Here is a 25,065-nt window from a genome sequence, read left to right as displayed (position 1 = left end):
TTCAATACAGAATGAGGCTGTACCTCCATTAGATGCATTTACATGAAAACATGACAAGTATTTGCTAACGGACAGTACTATCCCTTTTTATCCCTCCACACCAACAGAGACATCAGCAAGAACTCCCTCCTCTCCTTCAAGACCTTTTTGTACTGGACACTGCTGGGCTTCTGCCACTCATTTGTCTTCTTCTTTGGTTCCTACATCCTGATGGGGGAGGACACATCTCTCATGGGGAATGGACAGGTGAGGGTGGCTGGGCCAGGCCAGGGCTGCATGTACTGTACCATCTGCTCTACCTCTGGTAGTGGTCCTGTTGGGGGAGAGGGTGCCAGAGATCCACCCCCCCACCTGGCTTGGCCTGACGGTGGGAACCTGACTTTGAACCTGATTGTGAATTTTATGTGCAGATCTCTGGGAATATTGATTGGGTGTTTTACCTAGACACAGTAATATGAAATATTGATCTTTCAGTTTAAGTTAGGCAGTGTGATGGCAGTAATTTCTAGACTGTTCCAGGAGGCTGCCTGTGTTGTGATGGTTCTATTCATGCTGCAGCCCTCTTTCTCTCTCTATTCTGTCTGTCTGTGTCAGTCTTTCTACTAGATCAGGGGTGGGAACGGACTCAATATACTTTAAAATGACTAAAACCAAATCGAAACGGTGAAGAAAGGATAATGGACCTACATTCATACAGTTTCTTGACTGTGTCCAGCTTGCTAATAATCACCTAAATGAAAGCTAGACAGTCAGGGAGCATCAAATTCCCCAAATGATGGATAGAGGACTATTTCTTTGCCAGTTTTGACGGTGAGGAAATATATCAAATTTTCCTTGCGGCCCTCCAGACCTCGTTGAAGACCGAATGCGGCCCCCAGGGCAAAATGAGTTTGACACCCCTGTACTAGATTGATGTGAGGTGTTGTTGAAAAAGCACTCACCATGTTGCTCTTTTTCGCTTGTCGTTCTTTCTTTTGTTTATTTTCTTCTTCTTCTCCCTCTTTTCATGCTCTGCATGTCGTCAGATTTTGAGAGCTAACAGACAACTGGTAAGAGTTGACTGAATTACAGTGGATGCATGCCCGTCATAGTTACTACCCTGACATCTGTTGCTATAATTGGTCCATTCTATATCAGCATCCTGCTTGGTTATGCTTTTGATGATGTGCCATGTTTCTCAGTGTGAGTGATGATGGCTAGTTGGAGACACTCACTTCAATAGCTTTCAGAGAATCAGTAACTTCCAGTGTCTCCACAAGTTTGTCATCAATTTAGCTTACAAGGCTTAGGCCTAGTCTTCTGGAAAGCTGTGTCTAATACACTGAGTGTATAAAACATTAAGAACACCTGCTCTTTCCATGACCAGGTGAATCCAGGTGAAAGCTATGATCTCTTATTGATGTCACTTGTTAAATCCACTTCAATCAGTGTATATGAAGGGGAAGAGACAGGTTAAAGAAGGATTTTTAAGCCTTAAGACTATTAAGACATGGATTGTGTATGTGTGCATTTGAATGGGTATGGTAGTAGGTGCCAGGCGCACCGGTTTGTGTCAAGAACTGCAATGCTGCTTGTTTATTCACGCTCAACAGTTTCCCGTGTGTATCAAGAATGGTCCACCACTCTAAGGACATCCAGCCAACTTGACACAACTGTGGAAAGCATTGGAGTCAACATGGGCCAGCATCCCTGTGGAATGCTTTTGACACCTTGTAGAGTCCATGCCCCGACGAATTGAGGCTGTTCTGAGGGATAAGGGGGGGGGTCAACTCAATATTAGGAAGGTGTTCCTAATGTTTGGTATACTCGGTGTACATCCCTATTAAAGCATTATTCCTATGATAGATGTTATGCCATTGTATTGTCTATGTGAACATTTTTAAATGTTTTATTTTATTTGTCTTGTAGATGTTTGGAAACTGGACCTTTGGCACTTTGGTATTCACAGTAATGTTCATCACTGTTACACTGAAGGTAAATAATGTTATTTCAGTTTTTGCAATTGTTTGATTTATAAATAATTCTAAAAGCAATCCCACATGAAATCTATCACTGTTTGATATTGTTGTCACGGTCACCTCACTCCTCTGTGCTCTCCTATGGCCTTTCACATGCTGTTCTGACCAAACTACATGTTGTTTCTCCTCGCTGTCAACAGCTGGCCTTGGAGACCCACTTCTGGACGTGGATGAATCACTTTGTTACCTGGGGCTCCATCGCCTTCTACTTCGTCTTCTCCCTGTTTTATGGGGGAATCATCTGGTAAGCTGAGCTGCCATCTTTTTCCCACACAACCTGTGGATGTCTTGTACACATGGCACTCCAGTGTATATATAGTATGTGATAAGACCAACAAGTGTAATTGTACTGCATGTGGCATACAATTTCACCTGTTTTACAGTGGCTAGCATCGCTATCTCTATTGTCTTCTCAGACAGTCAAAAAGCTTCAAGTTTCATTCCAGGCTCTACTCACAGGGTTAGTTGAGCCTCAACAGATGTTGGCTGGCTAACAGTGTAATTCTCTGTGACCTTTGCCCCCATCCAGGCCTTTCCTCCACACCCAGGACATGTACTTTGTCTTCGTCCAGCTGCTGTCCAGCGGCTCTGCCTGGTTCGCAATCATCATCATCATAATCACCTGCCTTTTCCCTGACATCATCAAGAAGGTGTTCTACAGGCACCTCCAGCCCACCAGCACCCAGAGGTCTCAGGTAGGACACCCAGGGACAGGGGAGGGGGGGAAGGGGTGGGCGGCTTGTTGCTAACCCACAGGACACCCTCACAGCAACGTTGTGGTAACGGACTATACACTGACAGGAAACGCATGACAATTGCACCACAGCGTGGCTTCTCACCTCACAGACAACACAAGAACAACAATTCACTGTGCAACTGACAAAGGCATGCTCAAAACAACGGCGGCATCTCTGTTCCAGCTCTAAACCTACCGTGTCTGTGTGTGTCTGCTAGGTGGGAGAGCTTGACGGTAGATGCCAGATGGTAGGAGCATATTAATCAACATGAACACCATTGTTTTTTGAAAACAGCCTCTTCAAACAGCCTTTTCAACAGTTGTGTTTTTGTGGTCGCAATTTCCTCTTTGCTTAAAAGGTTGACATTGATACGCCCAGTTTTTTCGTTTGTTTATACTTATTGGCCTTACTTATTGGCCTTTTTTGCATCAAATAGTTGTTCAGTCAGCAATTCTAACATCCCCACTCTGTAATGGAGAAAGTTGACTGTTAAAGTGCTGCTCAGCGGTTCTTAGAAGATAAAAGAGAATTTCTTCCTTTCTCAGGCTGGTGTGTGTGTGTGTGTGTGTGTGTGTGTGTGTGTGTGTGTGTGTGTGTGTGCGTGTGCGCACGCGCACATGTGTATGTTTGAGTGTGTTATAATCAGCCTCTGTTTGTGTCTTACTACTGTGTCTACCATGTATGTGTCTTCTTCCCTCCTAACTGACCGTCTGTGTGTTCCGCCCTTCCCTCCTCCCTCTGCTCTGTAGATGTACTCCAACCGAGTCGCTATAAGTGATGACTTCATCGCTCTGCAGCCTCTCTCCAGAGCCAAGAATCAGCTGGGCAAAATTAGGTAGAGTAGGAGGGCCGTGCTGCCTAATAAGTCTTGTCTGCATGCAGAGGACAAACTAACTAACCAGCATTCTAGGGAAAAGAGGAAAAGGGAATGGGGGTAAAAAAAAGGCGAGGAAAGGAAAAGTCTAAGGCACTTTGTTATGCACCCCTGCATGTTGGCCCTAGGAAAGCCTCTATCAACTGCATGCCACTTCAGGTTAGCATAGAAGTCCCAGTGCTCTCTGCATTGGGCAGAGCAGCCCCTCACTGCAGCATGGTGCAGCAGCCATAATATAAAGCTCCAGCCATAACGGCACGTGGAGCACAGCTTGAGTCTGTTTAATGTATGCTGCTAATTAGTAACTCTGAGGCCCAAAATTATAGTTAGCAAAAGCTTCAAAGCTGCTAGCTGGTGAATGCTATTTCCATAGGAGTTTATTCATTGTATCTCAAGATCATAGTCTGGACAGCATGCTCTTAAACAGTAGCATTACTTTCTTAAGATATGCACAATGAGCAGAGAAAATGAAGACCACTCCATTCAAAAGCAAGTGATCAATTTCCTAATTGGATTGACTTGTTTACAGAATAATTGCTAAGCCAAATTATACATGAATTCCTCAGTCATCCAGTTACAGTTGATCACTTTACATAATTGAGAGTGCACTGAAATTACTTAACTGGCTCATTGGTTCTTTGGAACATCTTTGTGCCCATTCTCCTAGTTAAAATGTTAGTGTACACTAATTGTTTTGGACACAAATTGATAAGTGGCTGCTATGCGGCTATCATATATTACCTCCTATGGATGTGGGAGTAGTTTTTGTGCTCATTCATCTTGTTCTCTCCTGTTTCCTTCTGTCCGGGAGACCTAATGGGTTGTTTTGTGCTTCTAGATGGAAGAGGATAAGAGTTCAGTCAGCTCAGAATATGACTCTGCTGAAAGCTGGAGCCGAGGGGAGGACAATTGGCAACAGCTAGCTGCTTCTCCTCCCCCCGCCCAAGGCCCAGCCCTATGCTCCCCTAGGTAGTAGTCCTACTCCTTCCCTGGCCCAGCCAGGCCAGGCCTTTCAGTGTGTGTGGGTCCTCCCCTGGACTGCCATCGTCCACCCATCCCCATATAGCCCTGTCCCGCCCTCCGTCCTGTCCCGCCACATTGACCAGAGCCATCCCCCCTAGAGACTTTAGCTGGGATCCTATCAGGGCCTGATCACCCTGGGTGGTGGGAGAGTGCTGGCACGTTTGTTTAACTGTCCTCTCGATGTTGTCACCCTTCGTTCTCATGTCTGTCTGGATACTACAGCATTCTGCCCTACGTGATCACAAAACCCAACCTCACTTAATCATGATTTGTGTCATTGTTCACCTTTCTGTCTGTGTATGTAAGCAATCATGTGTATGCATGTTTTATTAGCCTAAATGCCTTTAAACCAGCAAAAGACTGAAGCTCATTGTATCAAACAAACCATATTTTTCTACATATTTTTCATTTCAATATATGATAACCCTACCAGCATATGGCAAATTGATTGTGCTGTAATTTTTCTTTGGCTTGGTCTTTAGATTAAATGCCTTTTTGTAAGCCATTTTTTCTTTTTGGTGTTCCCCATCATTTAACTTCATATACCTCATCCCTGACTTCATTTAATCAAATCAATGGCAAGGTTACTATTTCACCTCATTAATAACAAAGATTATGATTGTTAATAGATCTAATGTATCTCACCTTAGTCGAACTCGTATGTATTCCTGATTTGTATTTTTTGGTGGGTTGTAGATGTTCTTGATGTTCTTGATGGCTTCTATGTTGTTGATGGGTCTAGCTAGTTGACAATTGTGTAGTTCGGTGTGACTGGTGTGAGTTTCCTGTTTGTGCCAACACATGCTATCCAAGGTGTTAATTTACAGGGGTGGTAAATCATGTAGGAAATGATCAGAGGGGGAGGCTGAATTAAAGTAACTGTCCGGTGGAAATGTTACTTTTAAAAGCTCATCTGTTAACTCATACCCAAATAATGTTGTTGACTCGTCCTATACTCGTATTTGTGGCCAAATTTGAGATAAAAAAAAAAGATAAAAAAAACACTTCAAAAACCCCACCTCTTTACTTGTATCTCAAACAGACTCTTAAAAAAATGCTTGCTATTTCCTCATAGAGGATGATGACATGTTTTTGGCCAAGATGTCTCATTGGCTCAGTGGCTGAGCTGGCCAATCAGCGGTTTACTTGTCATGAATATTTGTATTGACCGGTATACGCCCACACCATTTTGTTGTTGGCGTATACCCACACCATTCAAACACAGAAAAGTTGCTTTTGTAACATGCTTAATTCCCATTTTTGGAAGGAAAACTATTTAATTCATATTGTAATTAATGATAAGTCATATTTCATAGACATCTGGAATCACTGGACAGCTACTTTAACTGTCAATCATGACCACCACCTCCAACCATTTTAGAAGGATTCCCTAGCGACAGGTCAAGGTGGAAACATGAAGGATTTTTGTGTAATCAGTCTTACATTTACATTTACGTCATTTAGCAGACGCTCTTATCCAGAGCGACTTACAGTTAGTGAATACATATATATTTTTTCATACTGGCCCCCCGTGGGAATCAAACCCACAACCCTGGCATTACAAACGCCATGCTCTATCAACTGAGCTACATCCCTGCCGGCCATTCCCTCCCCTACCCTGGACGACGCTGGGCCAATTGTGCGCCGCCCATGAGTCTCCCGGTCGCGGCCGGCTGCGACAGAGCCTGGATTCGAACCAGGATCTCTAGTGGCACAGCTAGCACTGCGCCACTCAGGAGACTTGTCTTGAACAGTGTTGATGAGAATAATATCACCTGAAAACTTGCTTGCCAGTTTTTCATACAGTATGATTTGGAGGACAGTGTGTAAGGCAGGATACAGTAGAATGATACATTCATGACAGTGTAGCCTAATACCTATTTGGTTCAGTCTTCTTACCACTGTTTCTGCTGTTGTTGCAAATATGCAGTAGTTTCTGAGTGGTGGGGAGAGGGGGGAAATGAGCGTTGTAACCCCAAACCAGTGTCGATAGTTTTGGGTTGTGTTCAGGGCTGCCGCTGCAGCAGTGCTCTCCTGAGTGCTTACTCAGGAAAATGAAGAATTGCCTGTAAGCAATCAGAGCCGTCGATGAATCGACTTTCCTTCACTTAATGCTATGCATTTTATATACAGTATTCGCAAAATTCTTTGCCTTCGCCATTCATTTGCTGCCGTAGATTGTCTTTGTTTGCGAGTGAATTGCCATTTATATATCGTTATGTGGAACTGAGCTGACTGATTTTAAGCACATGTTAGACTGACATGGCAACTGCCTGTAACTACTGTGTGATTTGATTACATGGCTTGGCCAGGCCAGGCCAGGCCAGGGACAAGGACAGACTTGCCTTGGCAAATATTGCATCATTTATCACTTTTGAAAAATTATTGATATGAGTCTTTATTTGATTGATTTTCATCTCCCCAGCTTTGCCGTGTACATTTGTGTCTGACACTTGTACATCATTACCCACCCCTTGCTGTTGTGAAGAGCTCAGAATCCCCAACACCCCCTCCTAGCTCCCTGGACAGTCACTGTGCTGTTTCCTTGTGGATAGTGGGGTGACCTGTGTGTGCTGATTGTAATATTCTCTTGTGCTCTGCCACCCTTCCGTCTCTCTGTTTCTCTCCTCTCTCTCTGCAGCTTATTGAGACCAACTACCAGGGCATCAGCTGCGTGGACTCCATGTGCTGCTACTCGGAGGGGGAGAACGGGTGCACCCGGCTGGGCCGGATGGTGGAGCAAGTGATGGGCCGCTGCGACCCTGCCCGCGCCAACAGGTGTGACCCCATGCTCTGTGGCCTCGGCTGCTGCAGGCGCTTCTCCTACAAGCTGGAGTAGGACGAGCCCACTACTCCCCAGGAGTAACCAAATAGAGAGAGGTCCTAGCCTAGTAGAGCGAGAGAGAGAGAGGTAGACTAGACTACGGTCTTACTGGTAGGACAGGCACCCCAGTGACAGCCAAAGGTTTGTAGGGAGGGAGACTAGTATCAGGATCGTAGATCCTGAATCTTAAATGGCCTTTAATGGAGACGTTTATCTTGTATGCTATGATCAGCTTCATGGGGTCCTTATAGTCTATTTTTCTTCTATATTCAGTGGGACAACATGCTCACCAATGTAGCCATGTGTCTATGTAATCCGATCTGTCCTTCCAAGTCAGTACTCTTATGCATTTATTTTTAAGTCTTCTTTCACCCGTGGGCTTTTTGTAACCTGTCTTTGTGGCTGATCAACCTTGTCTTCTTCTGAAGTTTTGTGCTTCTTTTAACTTTTCCAAAGCCTGCCGAGTCAGTGTGTTGCACAGTGAAGGCTAAGCCCAGGTTCAGAGTCCAAGTCTCTATTGATCTATGACAATGTATTTATGCTGAAAGATCTTTTCAAGAGAATGCTACCCGAGGTATATTTATTTAATAATTATTAAAGATGTAGCATTCTTGTTCTGCATTTTACTTGTACTCCTGGTCTTGGACTTGCCAAAGTCTGTTATACTGTATGTGTTTATCTATGGAGAATGAACGCATGATGAAAGTGTGATGCTTTCTCAGACCCTCCCTTGTCTGCCCAAACATTGTACTCCACACCCTCACTGTCCCAAAACTGTGAGGTGAGGCGAGCACTGGGAAAGAAAATGATCAAAGTTAGACTGAGACTTGTTCCGGCCTTAATGCTAAGATACTGCCACTGCAAAGGGGCAGAGAGAGACCCTGCCATGGGAGGTATACATCAGCCCTACTTTACCTTACCCTGTACTGTTACTGAGTGATGATGCTTGTGTTTTGACATGCTGCAGTGTTTTGACATGCTGCAGTGTTTGGTGTCTGTGTGCCACAGCTGAAACACTGGGATTACACTCCCTGACAGAGTGATACTGGAACACTGTAGTCTCAAAAGGAGAATAGGAGAGTGTTTTTGCTATTTATTTTATACAGTGAAGTACTTGAAGCCTTATAGGTGCTTTTGAGAGGAGGAGAACTCTGTCTTGTTGCATGGGACTGCCTTTGGTATTTTGTATGCTGAGTAACCAGACGTCGTTGTGTGTTAATGTATGTCCCCTGACCTTTTCTATAACGTTACTCCTCCTCTTGCTTTGCTGCACTTTGTCTGCACTTCTCTCGTCGTTGCCGCTCTGTGTCTAAAATCTAGATAATATTCAACTTCCCCCATCTAAGTTATTCATATGCAGCTGTGATATCACCTTGACGTCACTATTCAATCTAATATTCTGCTGCTTGCCTTGTTCTCTGTTCTGTTAGATGGCCATAGACAATGGACTAATAGCTTGATATCAAGTGGGAGTGCCACTAGACTAGACAATTCACACCAACATTTTAGAAGTTACACAGCACCATGTACATTCAAGATCTTAAAACGGTTGTCTTTGTCTGAAAGACGTAATCCACATGGCACATATAGGGTATTGTTGATACTTTTGATCCAAAGATAAAATAATGGGTATAGTTTTATGATGAACGAGATTATGAGATTCTACAGGAGTCTGAATATGGTTGAGAAGTGGTGAGTCTCTACTATGTTCCCTGGTGACGGTGTTGGCTTATACAGGCTATGAAAGATGGGGGGCCTTGGGCCTTTCCTGAAGGTAAGAGTTGAGCCCTCTTTTCAAGGGCTCTTAGATATTAGATAAATATTATAATGTTTTTTTACTATAGATATGCATATACATATATGTATACATACATACATACATACATACATACATACATACATACATACATACATACATACATACATACATACATACATACATACATACATACATACATACAGCTCTGGAGAAAAATAAGAGACCACTGCAAAATTGTCAGTTTCTCTGGTTTTACTATTTATAGGTATGTGTTTGGGTAAAAATAACATTTTTGTTTTATTGTATAAACTACTGACAACATTTCTCCCAAATTCCAAATAAAAATATTGTCATTTAGAGCATTTATTTGCAGAAAATGACAACTGGTCAAAATAACAAAAAATATGCAGTCTTGTCAGACCTCGAATAATGCAAAGAAAATAAGTTAATGTTCATTTTTAAACAACACAATACTAATGTTTTAACTTAGGAAGAGTTCAGAAATCAATATTTGGTGGAATAACCCTGATTTTCAATCACAGCATTCATGCGTCTTGGCATGCTCTCCACCAGTCTTCCACATTGATGTTGGGTGACTTTATGCCACTCCTGGCGCAAAAATTCAAGCAGCTCGGCTTTGTTTGATGGCTTGTGACCATCCATCTTCCTCTTGATCACATTCCAGAAGTTTTCAATGGGGTTCAGGTCTGGAGATTGGGCTGGCCATAACAGGGTCTTGATCTGGTGGTCCTCCATCCACACCTTGATTGACCTGGCTGTGTGGCATGGCGCATTGTCCTGCTGGAAAAACCAATCCTCAGAGTTGGGGAACAATGTCAGAGCAAAAGGAAGCAAGTTTTCTTCCAGGACAACCTTGTACGTGGCTTGATTCATGCGTCCTTCACAAAGAGAAATCTGCCCGGTTCCAGCCTTGCTGAAGCACCCCCAGATCATCACCGATCCTCCACCAAATTTCACAGTGTGTGCGAGACACTGTGGCTTGTAGGCCTCTCCAGGTCTCCGTCTAACCATTAGACGACCAGGTGTTGGGCAAAGCTGAAAATTGGACTCATCAGAGAAGATTACCTTACTCCAGTCCTCTACGGTCCAATCCTTATGGTCTTTTGCAAACCTCAGCCTGGCTCTTCTTTGCTTCTCATTGATGAAGGGCTTTTTTCTAGCTTTGCACGACTTCAGCCCTGCCAATAGGAGCCTGTTTCGAACCGTCCTCGCCGTGCACTTCACCCCAGCTGCCGTTTGCCATTATTTTTGTAGGTCACTTGATGTCATCCTACGGTTGTTGAGTGACATTCGAATGAGTTGGCGGTCATCCCGGTCAGTAGAGAGTCGTTTTCGCCCTCTACCGGTCTGTAACTTTGTTTTCCCCAATGTCTGCTGCTTGACCTTGTTCTTATGAACCGCCGTCTTTTAAATTTTAAGGATGGAAGCAACCTGACGCTTACTGTAACCCTCTGCCAGTGAAGCCAGAATTGAACCCTTCTTTTCTTCACTCAAAACTTTCCTTTTCAACTCTTTTGGCATGGTCAATAGTTATTTTTTGATTAATATTACTTTTGAGGTACTATTAGGCCTGTTTTTGCCATCCAGCTGGTCCTATTGCAAGAGGATAGTGATGACCACAGCAGTGGTTTTTAAATTTTCCTCGTTAAATAAGATTTGGTTCAGGTGATCACCTAATCAGTCCCTAATTCAGTAGAATGAGGTGTGCCTGTGTTGGAATTCAACAGACACTGGAATGGAATGGCTGTCATACATGTAGAGATGCTGATTTAAGAAAAATTTGCAGTGGTCTCTTAATTTTTTCCAGAGCTGTACAGTGAGGGAAAAAATAATTTGATCCCCTGCTGATTTTGTACGTTTGCCCAGTGACAAAGAAATTATCCGTCTATAATTTTAATGGTAGGTTTATTTGAACAATGAGAGTCAGAATAACAACAACAAAATCCAGAAAAACGCATGTCAAAAATGTTGCATTTTAATGAGGGAAATAAGTATTTGACCCCCTCTCAATCAGAAAGATTTCTGGCTCCCAGGTGTCTTTTATACAGGTAACGAGCTGAGATTAGGAGCACACTCTTAAAGGGAGTGCTCCTAATCTCAGTTTGTTACCTGTATATAAAAGACACCTGTCCACAGAAGCAATCAATCAATCAGATTCCAAACTCTCCACCATGGCCAAGACCAAATAGCTCTCCAAGGATGTCAGGGACAAGATTGTAGACCTACACAAGGCTGGAATGGGCTACAAGACCATCGCCAAGCAGCTTGGTGAGAAGGTGACAACAGTTGGTGCGATTATTCGCAAATGGAAGAAACACAAAAGACCTGTCAATCTCCCTCGGCCTGGGGCTCCATGCAAGATCTCACCTCGTGGAGTTGCAATGATCATGAGAACAGTGAGGAATCAGCCCAGAACTACACGGGAGGATCTTGTCAATGATCTCAAGGCAGCTGGGACCATAGTCACCAAGAAAACAATTGGTAACACACTACGCCGTGAAGGACTGAAATCCTGTAGTGCCCGCAAGGTCCCCCTGCTCAAGAAAGCACATATACAGGCCCGTCTGAAGTTTGCCAATGAACATCTGAATGATTCAGAGGAGAACTGGGTGAAAGTGTTGTGGTCAGATGAGACCAAAATCGAGCTCTTTGGCATCAACTCAACTCGCTGTGTTTGGAGGAGGAGGAATGCTGCCTATGACCCCAAGAACACCATCCCCACCGTCAAACATGGAGGTGGAAACATTATGCTTTGGGGGTGTTTTTCTGCTAAGGGGACAGGACAACTTCACTGCATCAAAGGGACGATGGACGGGGCCATGTACCATCAAATCTTGGGTGAGAACCTCCTTCCCTCAGCCAGGGCATTGAAAATGGGTCGTGGATGGGTATTCCAGCATGACAATGACCCAAAACACACGGCCAAGGCAACAAAGGAGTGGCTCAAGAAGAAGCATATTAAGGTCCTGGAGTGGCCTAGCCAGTCTCCAGACCTTAATCCCATAGAAAATCTGTGGAGGGAGCTGAAGGTTCGAGTTGCCAAACGTCAGCCTCAAAACCTTAATGACTTGGAGAAGATCTGCAAAGAGGAGTGGGACAAAATCCCTCCTGTCCTGAGATGTGTGCAAACCTGGTGGCCAACTACAAGAAACGTCTGACCTCTGTGATTGCCAACAAGGGTTTTGCCACCAAGTACTAAGTCATGTTTTGCAGAGGAGTCAAATACTTATTTCCCTCATTAAAATGCAAATCAATTTATAACATTTTTGACATGCGTTTTTCTGGATTTTTGTTGTTATTCTGTCTCTCACTGTTCAAATAAACCTACCATTAAAATTATAGACTGATCATGTCTTTGTCAGTGGGCAAACATACAAAATCAGCAGGGGATCAAATACTTTTTTTCCCTCACTGTATGTATATATATATTTAAGATGTCTTAGATATTATACCTATTTTTGTATTAGCAGTTTATATTCAGTCTAAATTAGTTCATATATAGTACAGACAAGAACTGAGCTTCATATTATTCAAATAAAATGTAGTATACCTGGTTATGCATAGAAGGATGTATTATTCATATAATGACATTATGCAGATAGAGAAGGGAGACGTTGACTGTTTGTGTTCAAGTCATCCATGTTAAATCATCCTGTACTAACCCTCACTGTACCCACTTTATTCTCTCTCCTCCTTTTGAGTTTGACTCTGTTTGCTTGTGCTACTCCCCCTGTAGGTTGAAGTGTAGGGCAGGAAATGAGTCAGGAGACAGGGCTGGGAGGCAGTGGAAGATGAGCAGGATGACAGGGCTTCAGTTCCAAGGCAGGGCATCCTCATATCAATACAGATAAGGTCTTCAACCACTCCTATGCCATGCTATGGCAAGATGGCCATCCCATTCAACAGTAAATGAAGAGTCTTTAGGCAGGTCAGAGACAGATGGATAGAAGCACTCCAGAGGCAGGTTTTCAGCTTAGTCCTCCTCTACCACCGCCACCCCTCACTCCTCTGTCGTTGATGCTTTTAGATCGAGGAGCAACTCGGACCCCTTCTATTCCAACGACCGGAGCATCTTGACGCTCTCACCCATGGAGGCCACTCATTGCTAAGGTAGCAGAGAGCAGTAGTCCCGCCAGGCGCCCTGTCCTGCCCTGCCCCATGGCCACAGAGGGACTACTCACCGCAAGGCCCAGGGCTGACCACCTCAGTGGACAGTCAGACTATATCTCAAGAGAAGAATGTTGAAAGCCAGGAGAGGCTCTGCACCACCATTTTGAGAGAGATGCTGCATTGGCCTCTCTGTTCTGTTCCTGTAAATAATAAAAGGGAATAAGACCAAAGAAGGATTTGGTAGACTTAAGTGAAAAAGAACATGGTCTACTACTTTGCGCCTGTAGGTTAGTGCTGCTGCTGCTGCTTCACCACCTGACTATCTGAAAGGTCTGCCATCTTTCCTGAGGAAATTAGGTGGGCCTTTTTAAAGCCATACCCTCCATTTTTACTACCTGATTTTTCAAGGTATGAAAACGTGAAAGCAGTTAGGTCAGGTCTCAAGTCAGTTGCTTTTTTTGGAAACTGTCCCTGAAATGCCTTTTCTGCACAGATTGTTAGCGTTGCGTTCGTTCCGAAATGTCGACAGGAGAATGTTCCTATAATAGCTTCCAATGAGAGATGGGTCGTTCCACCAATACGGTACCTTTTGAGAAGTGTAACTTGGTCCCCAAAAAATGGTCACCTAATTTTAACATTCTGTCATAAAGAGCACTTCTTCGACTTAATAAAAAAACACATTTTCCACATCTCAAGAGGTTAAATAAAGAAATGACTATAGTAAGTGCCAAATAAAGTATCGGGGGGGGGGGGGGGGGGGTTTGAATCACTGGTAACATAAAATAAATAATCTTCAGAAATGACTTTGTCAAAGCAACTAAATAAGTAGGGCTTTACAATGATGGTAAAACTTGGAGAAATATTCTGGTTAAGTGGGTTAAAATCATCCTAGAGGATGCAGAGGGACATGTCAAAATGCTGAATATTGGCACTTTAGCAAGTCTTTATTCAAAATAAAATCTGATTTATTGAATTCTCCATGTGGTCTATATTAAAGGGCACTTCATTTAATATAACAGGCTTTAAAATGCAATATTGGTGCACAATTTCTACTTATATCAAAGGGACACAAAAGGCACTCTTTTCGTGGAACAACCCAGATATGAAATAATAGCTGTCAACTAGCCATAAAATAATACAGCTTGCACATCTAGTTCTGTTTTCAAATCCCGCAAATTGTTTTTGTTTGCTTTTCTCTAATCATTGCCTAACACCATTGATATCATTTGAATCATGTTTTAGTTTTTTTGTTACCCTATGTCTTTTCCCCCTCTGTTACTAACCACTTGTTCATGTTTGTTTGTGTATTTATTTCCATCATATTACTGGTAATAGGGCAGGGGAGATGGCCTCACTGACTGAACTCAACAGCTTTAGCTCTCTCTGTATCCTCTTTAGCTTTTGGGGCCTTTGGCCCACAATAATGGAAATGCCTGAGTTGAGAGGGTCATTGAGACAACCGTTTTAAACTTGCTATCAATGACACAGTGACTTATTATGCACATAAGAATACATATTTATTAGAATATGGCCAAGATACATAATCATGGGATTTTATATGGTTACTATTTGTAGCCGTTACATAGTTCTCAGTAGCTTGAAATGGGAGACACTTTGATATGTCCAAGTAGTCAGTGGAGCGTGATATTTATTTGCATGGTACCAATATTTGTAAGCAAATCTGGCACTACTATTGATCATGGTCAGCATTGGTCACTCTGGCATATCTGATGAAGTATACTTTGATTGAACTTGTTTGCTATGGTTGTCACGCTCAGTTTTTATATAAATGCAGAATCTAGTTCAGATTGTCACATTTGGCCTCAAGTCAGTTTCTTTCTTCACCAATAGCTTCTTATAATGCCACTCATTAGGTCAACGAGAAGAGGTGACTGTGCAAAATATTTGACTCAATTCATGAAGGCAATAAGGATCCATCTGTACTTGGAACACTGATGTGAAGTCAGCTGATGTTTATTTCTCTTGATCATGTTCATTGAAAAAAATGTCTTATTGTACTCTCCTGTCAGTGAAATGGCTCATTGCTGATGTTTAAAGCAAATTCTATTTACGGAATAAATATGTTTTTTAAAAGCATGTACCTTTTTGTTGTCCTTTCCAGCAGACTGTGTATGCAACGAATGTACACACACACACTACTGTGACCATTCGATAGAACCAGTATGAAAATGTATGCACTCACTAACTGTAAGTCGCTCTGGATAAGAGCGTCTGCTAAATGACTAAAATGTAACTAGCATAGTAATATACATCTATATAGCTACAAAATAAATGTCAGGACATTGAGTTTCTCGATATGAAATGGTATTTTAGAAAAACGTAATTTGACAACACTCAGCTAATTACAAATCAACAAAGGGAACACGTCAACAATTAGGCACACTATTGAATGGATGACAGCACACGTTAGTAGACATTCATAATAACTTACCCCAAACAATTTGTCAGGAGTGGGTGCTTGGGGGGATTCAACACTTTATAACCCTGACAGATTTCAACACCTATAAAAACACAGGTGTGCACCACCCTTCTCTAAAATTAGTTATTTGATGGTCAATTGATTTTGTAGGTCACATGATATGTGAGAAGTGTTTAATGATGAGTTCAGATGAAAGACCATCTCTTCCATTGTAATAGTTTGGACTAAAGTAACTAGACTCTGGTCATTAATCACTACAAGGGAGGCAGTTATCAGTGAATAGCCCTTACTGTAATTTCACAGCCTGGAGTGAATCTGAATCGTATGAGATGTAGCTAGTCTCCCTAGACAGACTGGTTGGCTCCCACAATGTTGCCCTAGGTCTGGGATTTCCAAGACTAAGATGTAGCCTGAGTGCCAGTCTGTTTGTGATATCATGCCAAGTCGTTGTCAAAAACATGTTTGTGCTCTTGCCAACTCATTGTCAAGCCAAACAGATCTGGGACCAGGCTATAGGAGATGTGGCAGCATGCACAAAACTGAAGCTAGAAGCCACGTCATGCCCACGGACGTTAGTTTCTGGATCTGAGAAACTCCCCGATGATTTCTAGAATGGAAATCCATTCTAGACCATCTGATTGGTCCCAGAAACCGATAGGTTGGGCCAGAGTCACACCACACGTGATAAAGTGGCGTTTTGAGCAAATATACCAGTGTTGTTGAAAATCTACAATTTTTTACCACAAAACATGACGGCAATTTTCTGGCATCTCATAGGCAACTGTACAGTGTGATCCACATGGACCTGTAGTGTGTTCCCATAGGATTGTACAGCAGTTTGCTACTCCTATAGAAAATGCGTCAACCCTTCCGGTTGAATTGTAAATAAGAATTTGTTAACTGACTTGCCTAGTTAAATAAAGGTAAAATAAAAATTCTAAATGCCTCTTTCCTATGATTTCTACAGTAACTTTTACAGTCTCAAAGTTCACAAATAGATTTTCACACAGATGAGGATTAGATTGAGATTATTCTTCCTCAGTGGCCTCCGCTTCCTCCTCAAACTCCACCAGGGCTGCGTGTCGGTTGGCCTGGGAGCCCTCCTTAAAAAACACCTTCTTGATGACTCCAGCTTTGGGTGCTCGGATGGTGTGCTGCAGAAAGAGAGAACAGTCTGAGTACCCATAGTTCATTTAGAGCCCAATGTGAGTGATAAGTGGGTGGCTACAGGGTTAGAAAAGTAAATGTGGGTGAGCGAATGTGTGTAGTATTGGGAGTGGACTCCTCACAGTGCCGGAAATTATGTAAACTCACCTCCATTTTCATGGCATTCATCACCATCAAGGCGTCTCCCATCTGTACTGTGTCTCCTGCCTTCACCAGCACCTGGAAGAAGAGAGGAGATCATATTAAGGATCTTACCTATCGATTCGAAATGGCCCTGCTCGTGTTAGGACAGGAGTCTTGAAGTTTTTCCATGGCAACTGACATTTATTAATTGGCACGTCTGAACAATTCACACCATGTCATCAACAGGAGGTATAGATTAAATAATTTGCCAACATTAGCCGCTAAGTGAGCTAATGAGAGATATGCCATGAATCAGCATGCCTGACCATCTGGCAGGAAATTATATCTCTGAGCAACATATTAAAGATCAGTCAGAGTGGCTGGGTCACCTTTTCTAGACAGATCAATTATGGTGGTGAGAGAGAGCAGGGAGAAAAAGGGATCATCCGTAATTTATTACCTTCTCAATGGTCCCGGTCATGGGTGCCACAGCTCCTCCCTGTGCTCCTGTGCTCACACCAGCCAGGAACTTGGGCACTGGAACGCTCACCTCCGCGCTGCCCTCCTGATGGGGAGGAGAGGGTGGGTTAGAGGGCCTAAGGTACCCTGATGTGGAGAACGTGTGTTTCAGAGGAGGGGACTCACCATAGAGAAGAGGTGTACTGTGTTATCCAGGATGACCAGTTTGGGCCGGGACTTCACCCCATTCACAGAGCAGTGCAGGAATGATGTCTGTCCCTCTGTCTCCACCTCCCCTGACACCTGGAACACTTCCCCTCCAATCTGAGGAAGGGGACAAAACCCATCAGTTGCAGGAAATCATGTTCAGGTATGTTCAACCTTTTCCATTGGCAATTTTTACAACACTCCTGCAGAACATGTACCTCCATAGAGTAGGTCCCATCTGAATTGTATGTAACCTTTAATTCCACTTCTGCACAGAAAAAAACATTGTTAAAGTTCTGTGAAGTCTTTTTCCTCTGCCACTTGATTCATGGAAGATTTGCCTTCATATAAAATGCATATGATGGGTCCTGTTCAAAGTACTTTTTGTGTATGACATAAAATATGAATAACTTTTGACATAAATTCCATGTGACAAGTAAACAAAGAGCAGATTAAAAGTACTTAAATGACAAATAAAGTACTTTTTTCTCTGTATTCAATAAATATTCTCAGCAACAGTGAAACATGAGGATGAGATGGTATTAAGATGGGCTCACTTATAGTCTGGGCGGAATCAGACACACTAATCAATGTCATTAGTGCACTAATTATTTAAACAGTCATTAGTGAGGTCCAGGAGAAAAACTGAAGGGAAAAAAATTATGAGGTCTAGGAGGCTGGCTAAGCTCCTCATCAACGTAAGACTGATTGAGGAGCATTTCAATCAAACCAAGGTCTACTGGCTGCTTCCTCTATGAGCTATTGAAGAAGGTTTGGACTCACTAGTTTCACCCAGCTGGAGCGTCATATTCCTACTGTATAGAATGTTCACCCTCCTGCCGTTACTGGAGGCAAAAGGAGAGAAGGGATCTGCGACAGGAGAAAAGGACAGTTTAAGGTCTCCTCCAACCGACAACAGTACTTTCTCAGACAGTTGTTGTATAGTTCTCAGCGACCTGTAGAGACAGGCCTGTGTTGTTGTTCCTTACCGTTGGACTGGTCTCTGAAGGTCTGGGTGCTGGCCCTCTCTCTGAGCAGCAGGCCCAGGGCAGCCTGACACAGTGTGGCCCTGGAGGGAGGGCTGGGCTTGGGGAACAGCTGCTCATAGTGCTGGGGGATGAAGCTGGTGGTCACATTCCCCGCCTCAAACTCTGGGTGGCCAGACAGACTCAGCAGGAAGTCAATGTTGGTGTTGAGGCCTACGATCTGCCGGGATCAGTGGTCAAAGGTCAATCAATCAACAAAACAGAAACACGCAGTGGGATGTGTCCAGTATGTGTATAACATTTTAATGTTCTTACATTGTACTGGCGTAAGCAGTATCTGAGCTTCTTCAGAGCAGCAGATCGGTCCTCTCCCCACACCACCAGTTTAGCGATCATGGGGTCGTAGTGGGCTGACACTTCATCTCCTGAGAACACAGACAGGTACATAATCATGTGGTTATATCAACAGTTCTGTCTGACAGTCGTGTTAAAAAGGTGTAAGTAGGTCGAGGTGCGCTGGGTGTACTGTACCTTCCCTGACGCCCGTCTCGATGCGTGTGCACTCGTCTGCCAGGGGTGTAGACAGATGAAGGAGGGGTCCTGCCCCAGGGAGGAAGTCGTTGTTGGGGTCCTCAGCGTATATCCTGGCCTCAAACGAATGGCCCATCAGTTCTATCTCATCCTGCAGGAGGGGCAGCCTCTCACCTGCAGCCACCTGAGTGACAAGTAAGAGGAGTACACAAACATCAGGGTGGTGCTATTAAAAATTGTTAATCAAATCTATATTCAGATTGAAATCCTGCTATCTCTAGGATTATGTGAGATAATGAGGCCCTCTAAAAGAGCTCAGAAATACACTCAACGTATTACAACACATTGATGTCCCCAACCCCCTCTTTCTGATGGCAATCCTCTCCCTCTTTCTGTCTTACCCTGAGCTGCCACTCCACCAGGTCAGTACCAGTGATCATCTCAGACACAGGGTGCTCCACTTGCAGACGTGTGTTCATCTCCATGAAGTAGAAGTTGTGCTGTGCATCCATGATGAATTCCACAGTGCCTGCATAGAGACAGGGACATAAGTGTGGTTGTTACACCAGTGCACAGGATAGTGCAAAGCAACAGCTGTTACAACAACAGAATATTTGTGGATGAGTGTTCAATGCCCCCCCCCAAAAAAAATCAACAAGCAATCAAAGGCAATGGAAATTGAGGACACTGCATCCCAGCATGCAAATATGAATTATTTGTGTAAGGTTTGAGGTCCATTCTCTGCTCACCTGCTCCCACATAGTTGACGGCTTTGGCTGCTCTCACGGCTGCCTCACCCAGTTTCCGCCTCACCTCCTCGCTAATTCCAGGCTGCAAGCATGGGTGCAAACACAAAAACACAAATAATCATTAGCACATATACACTCGCACAGCCTAGGGAGTGCAAAACACAGTGCATCAAGCCTCATATCCAGCAGACAGCCATTCACACAGGAAACCAAGACATGTTGTAGTGCTGAGAGTAAAACGAAGGAGGTAGCTGTATCATCGCACTCACCCCTGGTGCTTCCTCAATTATCTTCTGGTGCCTTCTCTGTACGCTGCAGTCCCTCTCAAACAGGTAGACAGCATTTCCATGCTGGTCCCCAAAGACCTGGACCTCCACATGTCTGGTGAGGGAAGGAAGATTTGTCACAACATCTAAACAGGGGTGTAGTCTGAACCTCCAACACAAATAGATACAGAGAGTGTCTTCTACATACCTGGGGTCCTCTACAAATTTCTCCACTAGCATGACGTCATCATTGAAGGACTTGCGCGCCTCTCGTCTCGCAGACTCAAGCTGCTCATGGAAGTCTTCAGCGGTGTGTGCAATGCGCATTCCCTAGATAAACCAATCACAACCATAGGAGCCTTGAGACACAAACAACAACACTATCATTCCATGAAACAATCCTTTCTGTGTGTGCATCTTACTTACTTTACCACCCCCGCCACGCACAGCCTTTATCATCACTGGGTAGCCAATCCTGACCGTCTCAGCTTGGAGCTTCTCATCCGATTGGTCCTCTCCGTGGTAACCCTCGATGATAGGAACACCCGCAGCTGACATTATGTATTTTGATGTACTAGGAAAAAGAAAAGGAGTAGATTTCTAAGATTTAACTTTTGAATAACCCTTATTAAAATCAGACTTACAACATACAAGACTGAAGAGTGACTTGAAAAGAGAAGAGTCATTCATTGGCCACGCCCACTACACCCCCCTCACTAACTTTGCAACCACTGCAAAAAAAATTCCTAGGGGACACACTGTCATTTAAAGGTAGACTCAGCAAAATGACGTTGCCACAAGCAGCCCTGCAGATTGAGATGAGCGAGATGCAACACTTCGCTCTCACACAGCATCTGCGCATGTGCACGGGTTCGCTTCACACTGTTACAGCGTGGTAGCCAGGGCACCAACACAGCAGAGAAGTTGAGCCTCGCGCTTCAACACTCTTAGTTGTTGCGGAAATTGACCCACTATGCTTTTTACTTTCTGCATCTATGTCATATCGCTGAGTCTACCTTTAACTATACCTTTTGATACCCATGTCTCTGATAGCAGATGATGGAGGACCAATGAAGATTATACCCTCCTGTTTGCAAGCCTCAGCAAACTCTGTGTTCTCTGACAGGAAGCCATATCCTGGGTGGACAGCCTATAACAAAAACACAATTTATAAACATAAATGTATTCGTCAGATATAGTCTGTATTGCGACTTTGAGAAAAAGGGGATTGCCGTAATGAATGAGAATGAGAAATATTACAAATACAATACTGTACTTGACATACATGTGATCCAGATCTCTTGGCAACCTCCAAGACTTTCTCCATGGACAAGTAACTCTGCTGGGATGCGGCTGGCCCAATGTTATAGGCCTCATCTGCCTAAGAAACATGAGAGAAACCCCATAAATACAGCTGCATCTACAAACATATACTGACAGAGGGGTCAAAGTTTCGACCTTTAGCCTTGACATACCATGGCCACATGCATGGAATGACGGTCTGCATCACTGTATACTGCCACAGAGCGCACTCCCATCTTCTTTGCTGTTCGCATCACACGGCAGGCGATTTCTCCTCTGTTGGCAATGAGGACTTTTTCTATCCTGCCTTGCCCTAGAGGAAAAGAGTCCTGAACTATGAGTGATGATGTAATGCATACTAATCTAGACAACTACAATGCTTCCTCTGCAGTTCAATCTACATGGAGATGAATAACTTGGAAAAAGAGACAATATTCACAGAAGTGCTGACATTCAATATTGCCCCATGTTACTTACCAACTGAGGCAAACCGCACAGATCCTTTGGTCCATATCAATGTCCTAAGATGAGATAATAAAAGAACATTGCAGGACACAGACCTTGATGGTTGGACAGGTCATGTAAAGAGAGCACCTAAACTCAGCAAAAAAAAGAAACGTCCCTTTTTTAGGACCCTGTCTTTCAAAGATAATTTGTAAAAATCTAAATAACTTCACAGATCTTCATTGTAAAGGGTATAAACACTGTTTCCCATGCTTGTTCAATGAACAATTCATGAACACGCACCTGTGGAATGGTTGTTAAGACACTAACAGCTTACAGACGGTAGGCAATTAAGGTCACAGTTATGAAATTTTAGGACACTAAACAGGCCTTTCTACTGACTCTGGAAAACACCAAAAGAAAGATGCCCAGGGTCCCTGCTCATCTGCGTGAACGTGCCTTAGGCATGCTGTAAGGAGGCATGAGGACTGCAGATGTGGCCAGGGAAATAAATTGCAATGTCCGTACTGTGAGACGCCTAAGACAGCACTACAGTGAGACAGGATGGACAGCTGATCGTCCTCGCAGTGGCAGACCACGTGTAACAACACCTGTACAGGATCGGTACATCCGAACATCACACCTGCGGGACAGGTACAGGATGGCAATAACCTCCATCAGTGCTCAGACTGTCCGCAATAGGCTGAGAGAGGCTGGACTGAGTGCTTGTAGGTCTGTTGTAAGGCAGGTCCTCACCAGACATCACCGACATCAACATCGCCTATGGGCACAAACCCACCGTCGCTGGACCAGACAGGACTGGCAAAAAGTGCTCTTCACTGACGAGTCGCTGTTTTGTCTCACCAGGGGTGATGGTCAGATTCGCGTTTATCGTCGAAGGAATGAGCGTTACACCGAGGCCTGTACTCTGGAGCGGGATCGATTTGGAGGTGGAGGGTCCGTCATGGTCTGGGGCGGTGTGTCACAGCATCATCGGACTGAGCTTGTTGTCATTGCAGGCAATCTCAACGCTGTGCATTACAGGGAAGACATCCTCCTCCCTCATGTGGTACCCTTCCTGCAGGCTCATCCTGACATGACCCTCCAGCATGACAATGCCACCAGCCATACTGCTCGTTCTGTGCGTGATTTCCTGCAAGACAGGAATGTCAGTGTTCTGCCATGGCCAGCGAAGAGCCCGGATCTCAATCCCATTGAGCACGTCTGGGACCTGTTGGATCGGAGGGTGAGGGCTTGGGCCATTCCCCCCAGAAATGTCTGGGAACTTGCAGGTGCCTTGGTGGAAGAGTGGGGTAACGTCTAACAGCAAGAACTGGCAAATCTGGTGCGGTCCATGAGGAGGAGATGCACTGCAGTACTTAATGCAGCTGGTGGCCACACCAGATACTGACTGTTACTTTTGATTTTGACCCCCCCTTTGTTCAGGGACACATTATTCAATTCATGTTAGTCACATGTCTGTGGAACTTGTTCAGTTTATGTCTGTTGTTGAATCTTATGTTCATACAAATACTTACACATGTTAAATTTGCTGAAAATAAACGCAGTTGACAGTGAGAGGACGTTTCTTTTTTTTGCTGAGTTTAGTTACATCTGTTTACATCAATGAATGGCTTTTCACAGTGCAGTTTGCTTCATCACAGCTGGCTAATACTCGAATGCATAATGATCATTGCTCAAATATGATAACTAGTAGATATAGAGCTGAATGCATTAAATGAACTGCACATCGTTTTGGAAACAAAACATTTCACCATTATGCTGGTTATGCTAAGTTAGCCAGCTAGCTACCTTTATTTAACCTTGCACAGAATCGGTGCATAGTAAAAAGTAAGACTATCTAGCAATGTCGACACACACAAAATATAATGGCTTAATCGTTTTGGTTAACATGTACTAAGGTTGTTTAACCATGTTAACTAGCGTCAAGAAGCGAGCTAGCTACAATCTTGCGCGTTCGGCTAGCTGGTTGACTAGCTTGCTAGTTAGCTAGCCAACTGTCTAGACAGAAAGCTATCGACGTCTTCTTAGCAGTTTATTTATTCAAAATAGATCAAGTGCAGTGATAGTAAACATAACACAACATATGACAAGCATTATCGACTTACTGTTGAAATATTCTTAAACCCTGTAGGGTTTGAACTTTCATGACATAAGCCATGTATACCGTGTGAAGTTAGCAGTCTACGGTAGTTGACTAACGTTAGCTGAATAATAAAATAGTCGTTTGCCTTTAAAATCTCTTATTTCGATTTACCATTTAAGCTTTAGCTAGTTACGATACTGCATTTTACAATACGTATTATCAACTACAGTTGATCGGTGGAAATAGTATAATATGAAACTATAAGCTGAAACATGTTCTTAGTTTGGTGAAAATAACAATAAATAGCTACAGAATGACGTTAACGATTAAGTTAAATTTGCTATGTATGTCTCTCTTGTGGACCCGTAGGATGATCAACCAGTAGAAAAAGTCGAGACAGAGAGGAAGGAAGCAAGACGTTTTTCCACAGATAAAAACGATTTGGTTTTACTCAGCCAAAAACATGTCCACGACAAATAAGCACACGAAATGAGGAATGTTTGTATGGAGGTCAATGAGTGTCGAAAATGGTCAACAAATTTTTTTATTGCAAATTTGCTACGTGTGGCTTATTTTATATAATAGAAGTTTCGTAATGGTTAGGTTGTTACTGTTAGAAATTGCGTAATTCAAATCTGGTATTGGAATAAGAGAAAACATAATCAAGAGATATTCAATCCAAGCTACATTTATTATATGCAAAATGTATGTATGATAAGTATGTTGGTTCGTATACGGGCACACTGAAATACCACGCAGGGCAGACAGAGAACTAAACCATTGTTTACAGGTTCTTTCTCAAATACTCTGACAGAGAGTTCCCACCTCTTCTGTTGGCCAATCAGAGTAAAGGACTGAGTGTGGTTTAGACTTTACTCAGCCAATCCGTTGGCGCATGGGTTAGTCCCAACCCCTTGG

General features: G+C 43.5%; 2 protein-coding genes across 2 annotated transcripts in view; one reads left to right on the top strand and one right to left on the bottom strand.

Annotated features, from left to right (window-relative positions):
- LOC311130491 (phospholipid-transporting ATPase IF-like) overlaps nt 1–15,463 on the top strand; it is a 38,017-nt gene extending 22,554 nt beyond the window's left edge. Inside the window, exons 25-30 of the mRNA XM_084163243.1 lie at nt 108–246; nt 1,909–1,974; nt 2,159–2,262; nt 2,548–2,713; nt 7,294–7,430; nt 13,284–15,463. Of these exons, the coding sequence (XP_084019369.1) occupies nt 108–246; nt 1,909–1,974; nt 2,159–2,262; nt 2,548–2,713; nt 7,294–7,430; nt 13,284–13,365 (694 nt within the window). The 3' untranslated portion in view covers nt 13,366–15,463. The remainder of the gene's footprint in view (nt 1–107; nt 247–1,908; nt 1,975–2,158; nt 2,263–2,547; nt 2,714–7,293; nt 7,431–13,283) is intronic.
- On the bottom strand, nt 15,308–24,506 carry LOC311130492 (methylcrotonoyl-CoA carboxylase subunit alpha, mitochondrial-like). The gene is made up of 19 exons (XM_084163244.1): nt 24,170–24,506; nt 22,074–22,117; nt 21,770–21,909; nt 21,580–21,675; nt 21,323–21,444; nt 20,721–20,868; nt 20,503–20,624; nt 20,298–20,409; nt 20,029–20,110; nt 19,681–19,808; nt 19,280–19,463; nt 19,064–19,173; nt 18,752–18,968; nt 18,546–18,632; nt 17,981–18,030; nt 17,742–17,879; nt 17,557–17,661; nt 17,121–17,192; nt 15,308–16,960 (listed from the first exon to the last, which is right to left on the bottom strand). Exons 1-19 carry the CDS (start codon nt 24,220–24,222, stop codon nt 16,835–16,837), a joined length of 2,136 nt encoding a protein of 711 aa, XP_084019370.1. The 5' UTR covers nt 24,223–24,506; the 3' UTR covers nt 15,308–16,834.
- Nucleotides 24,507–25,065: the final 559 nt, after the last annotated feature.

The sequence above is a fragment of the Coregonus lavaretus genome, assembly GCF_964263955.1.
Source record: "Coregonus lavaretus genome assembly, chromosome: 6".
Lineage (NCBI taxonomy): Eukaryota > Metazoa > Chordata > Actinopteri > Salmoniformes > Salmonidae > Coregonus > Coregonus lavaretus.
This window is presented reverse-complemented; position numbering and strand designations above follow the sequence as displayed.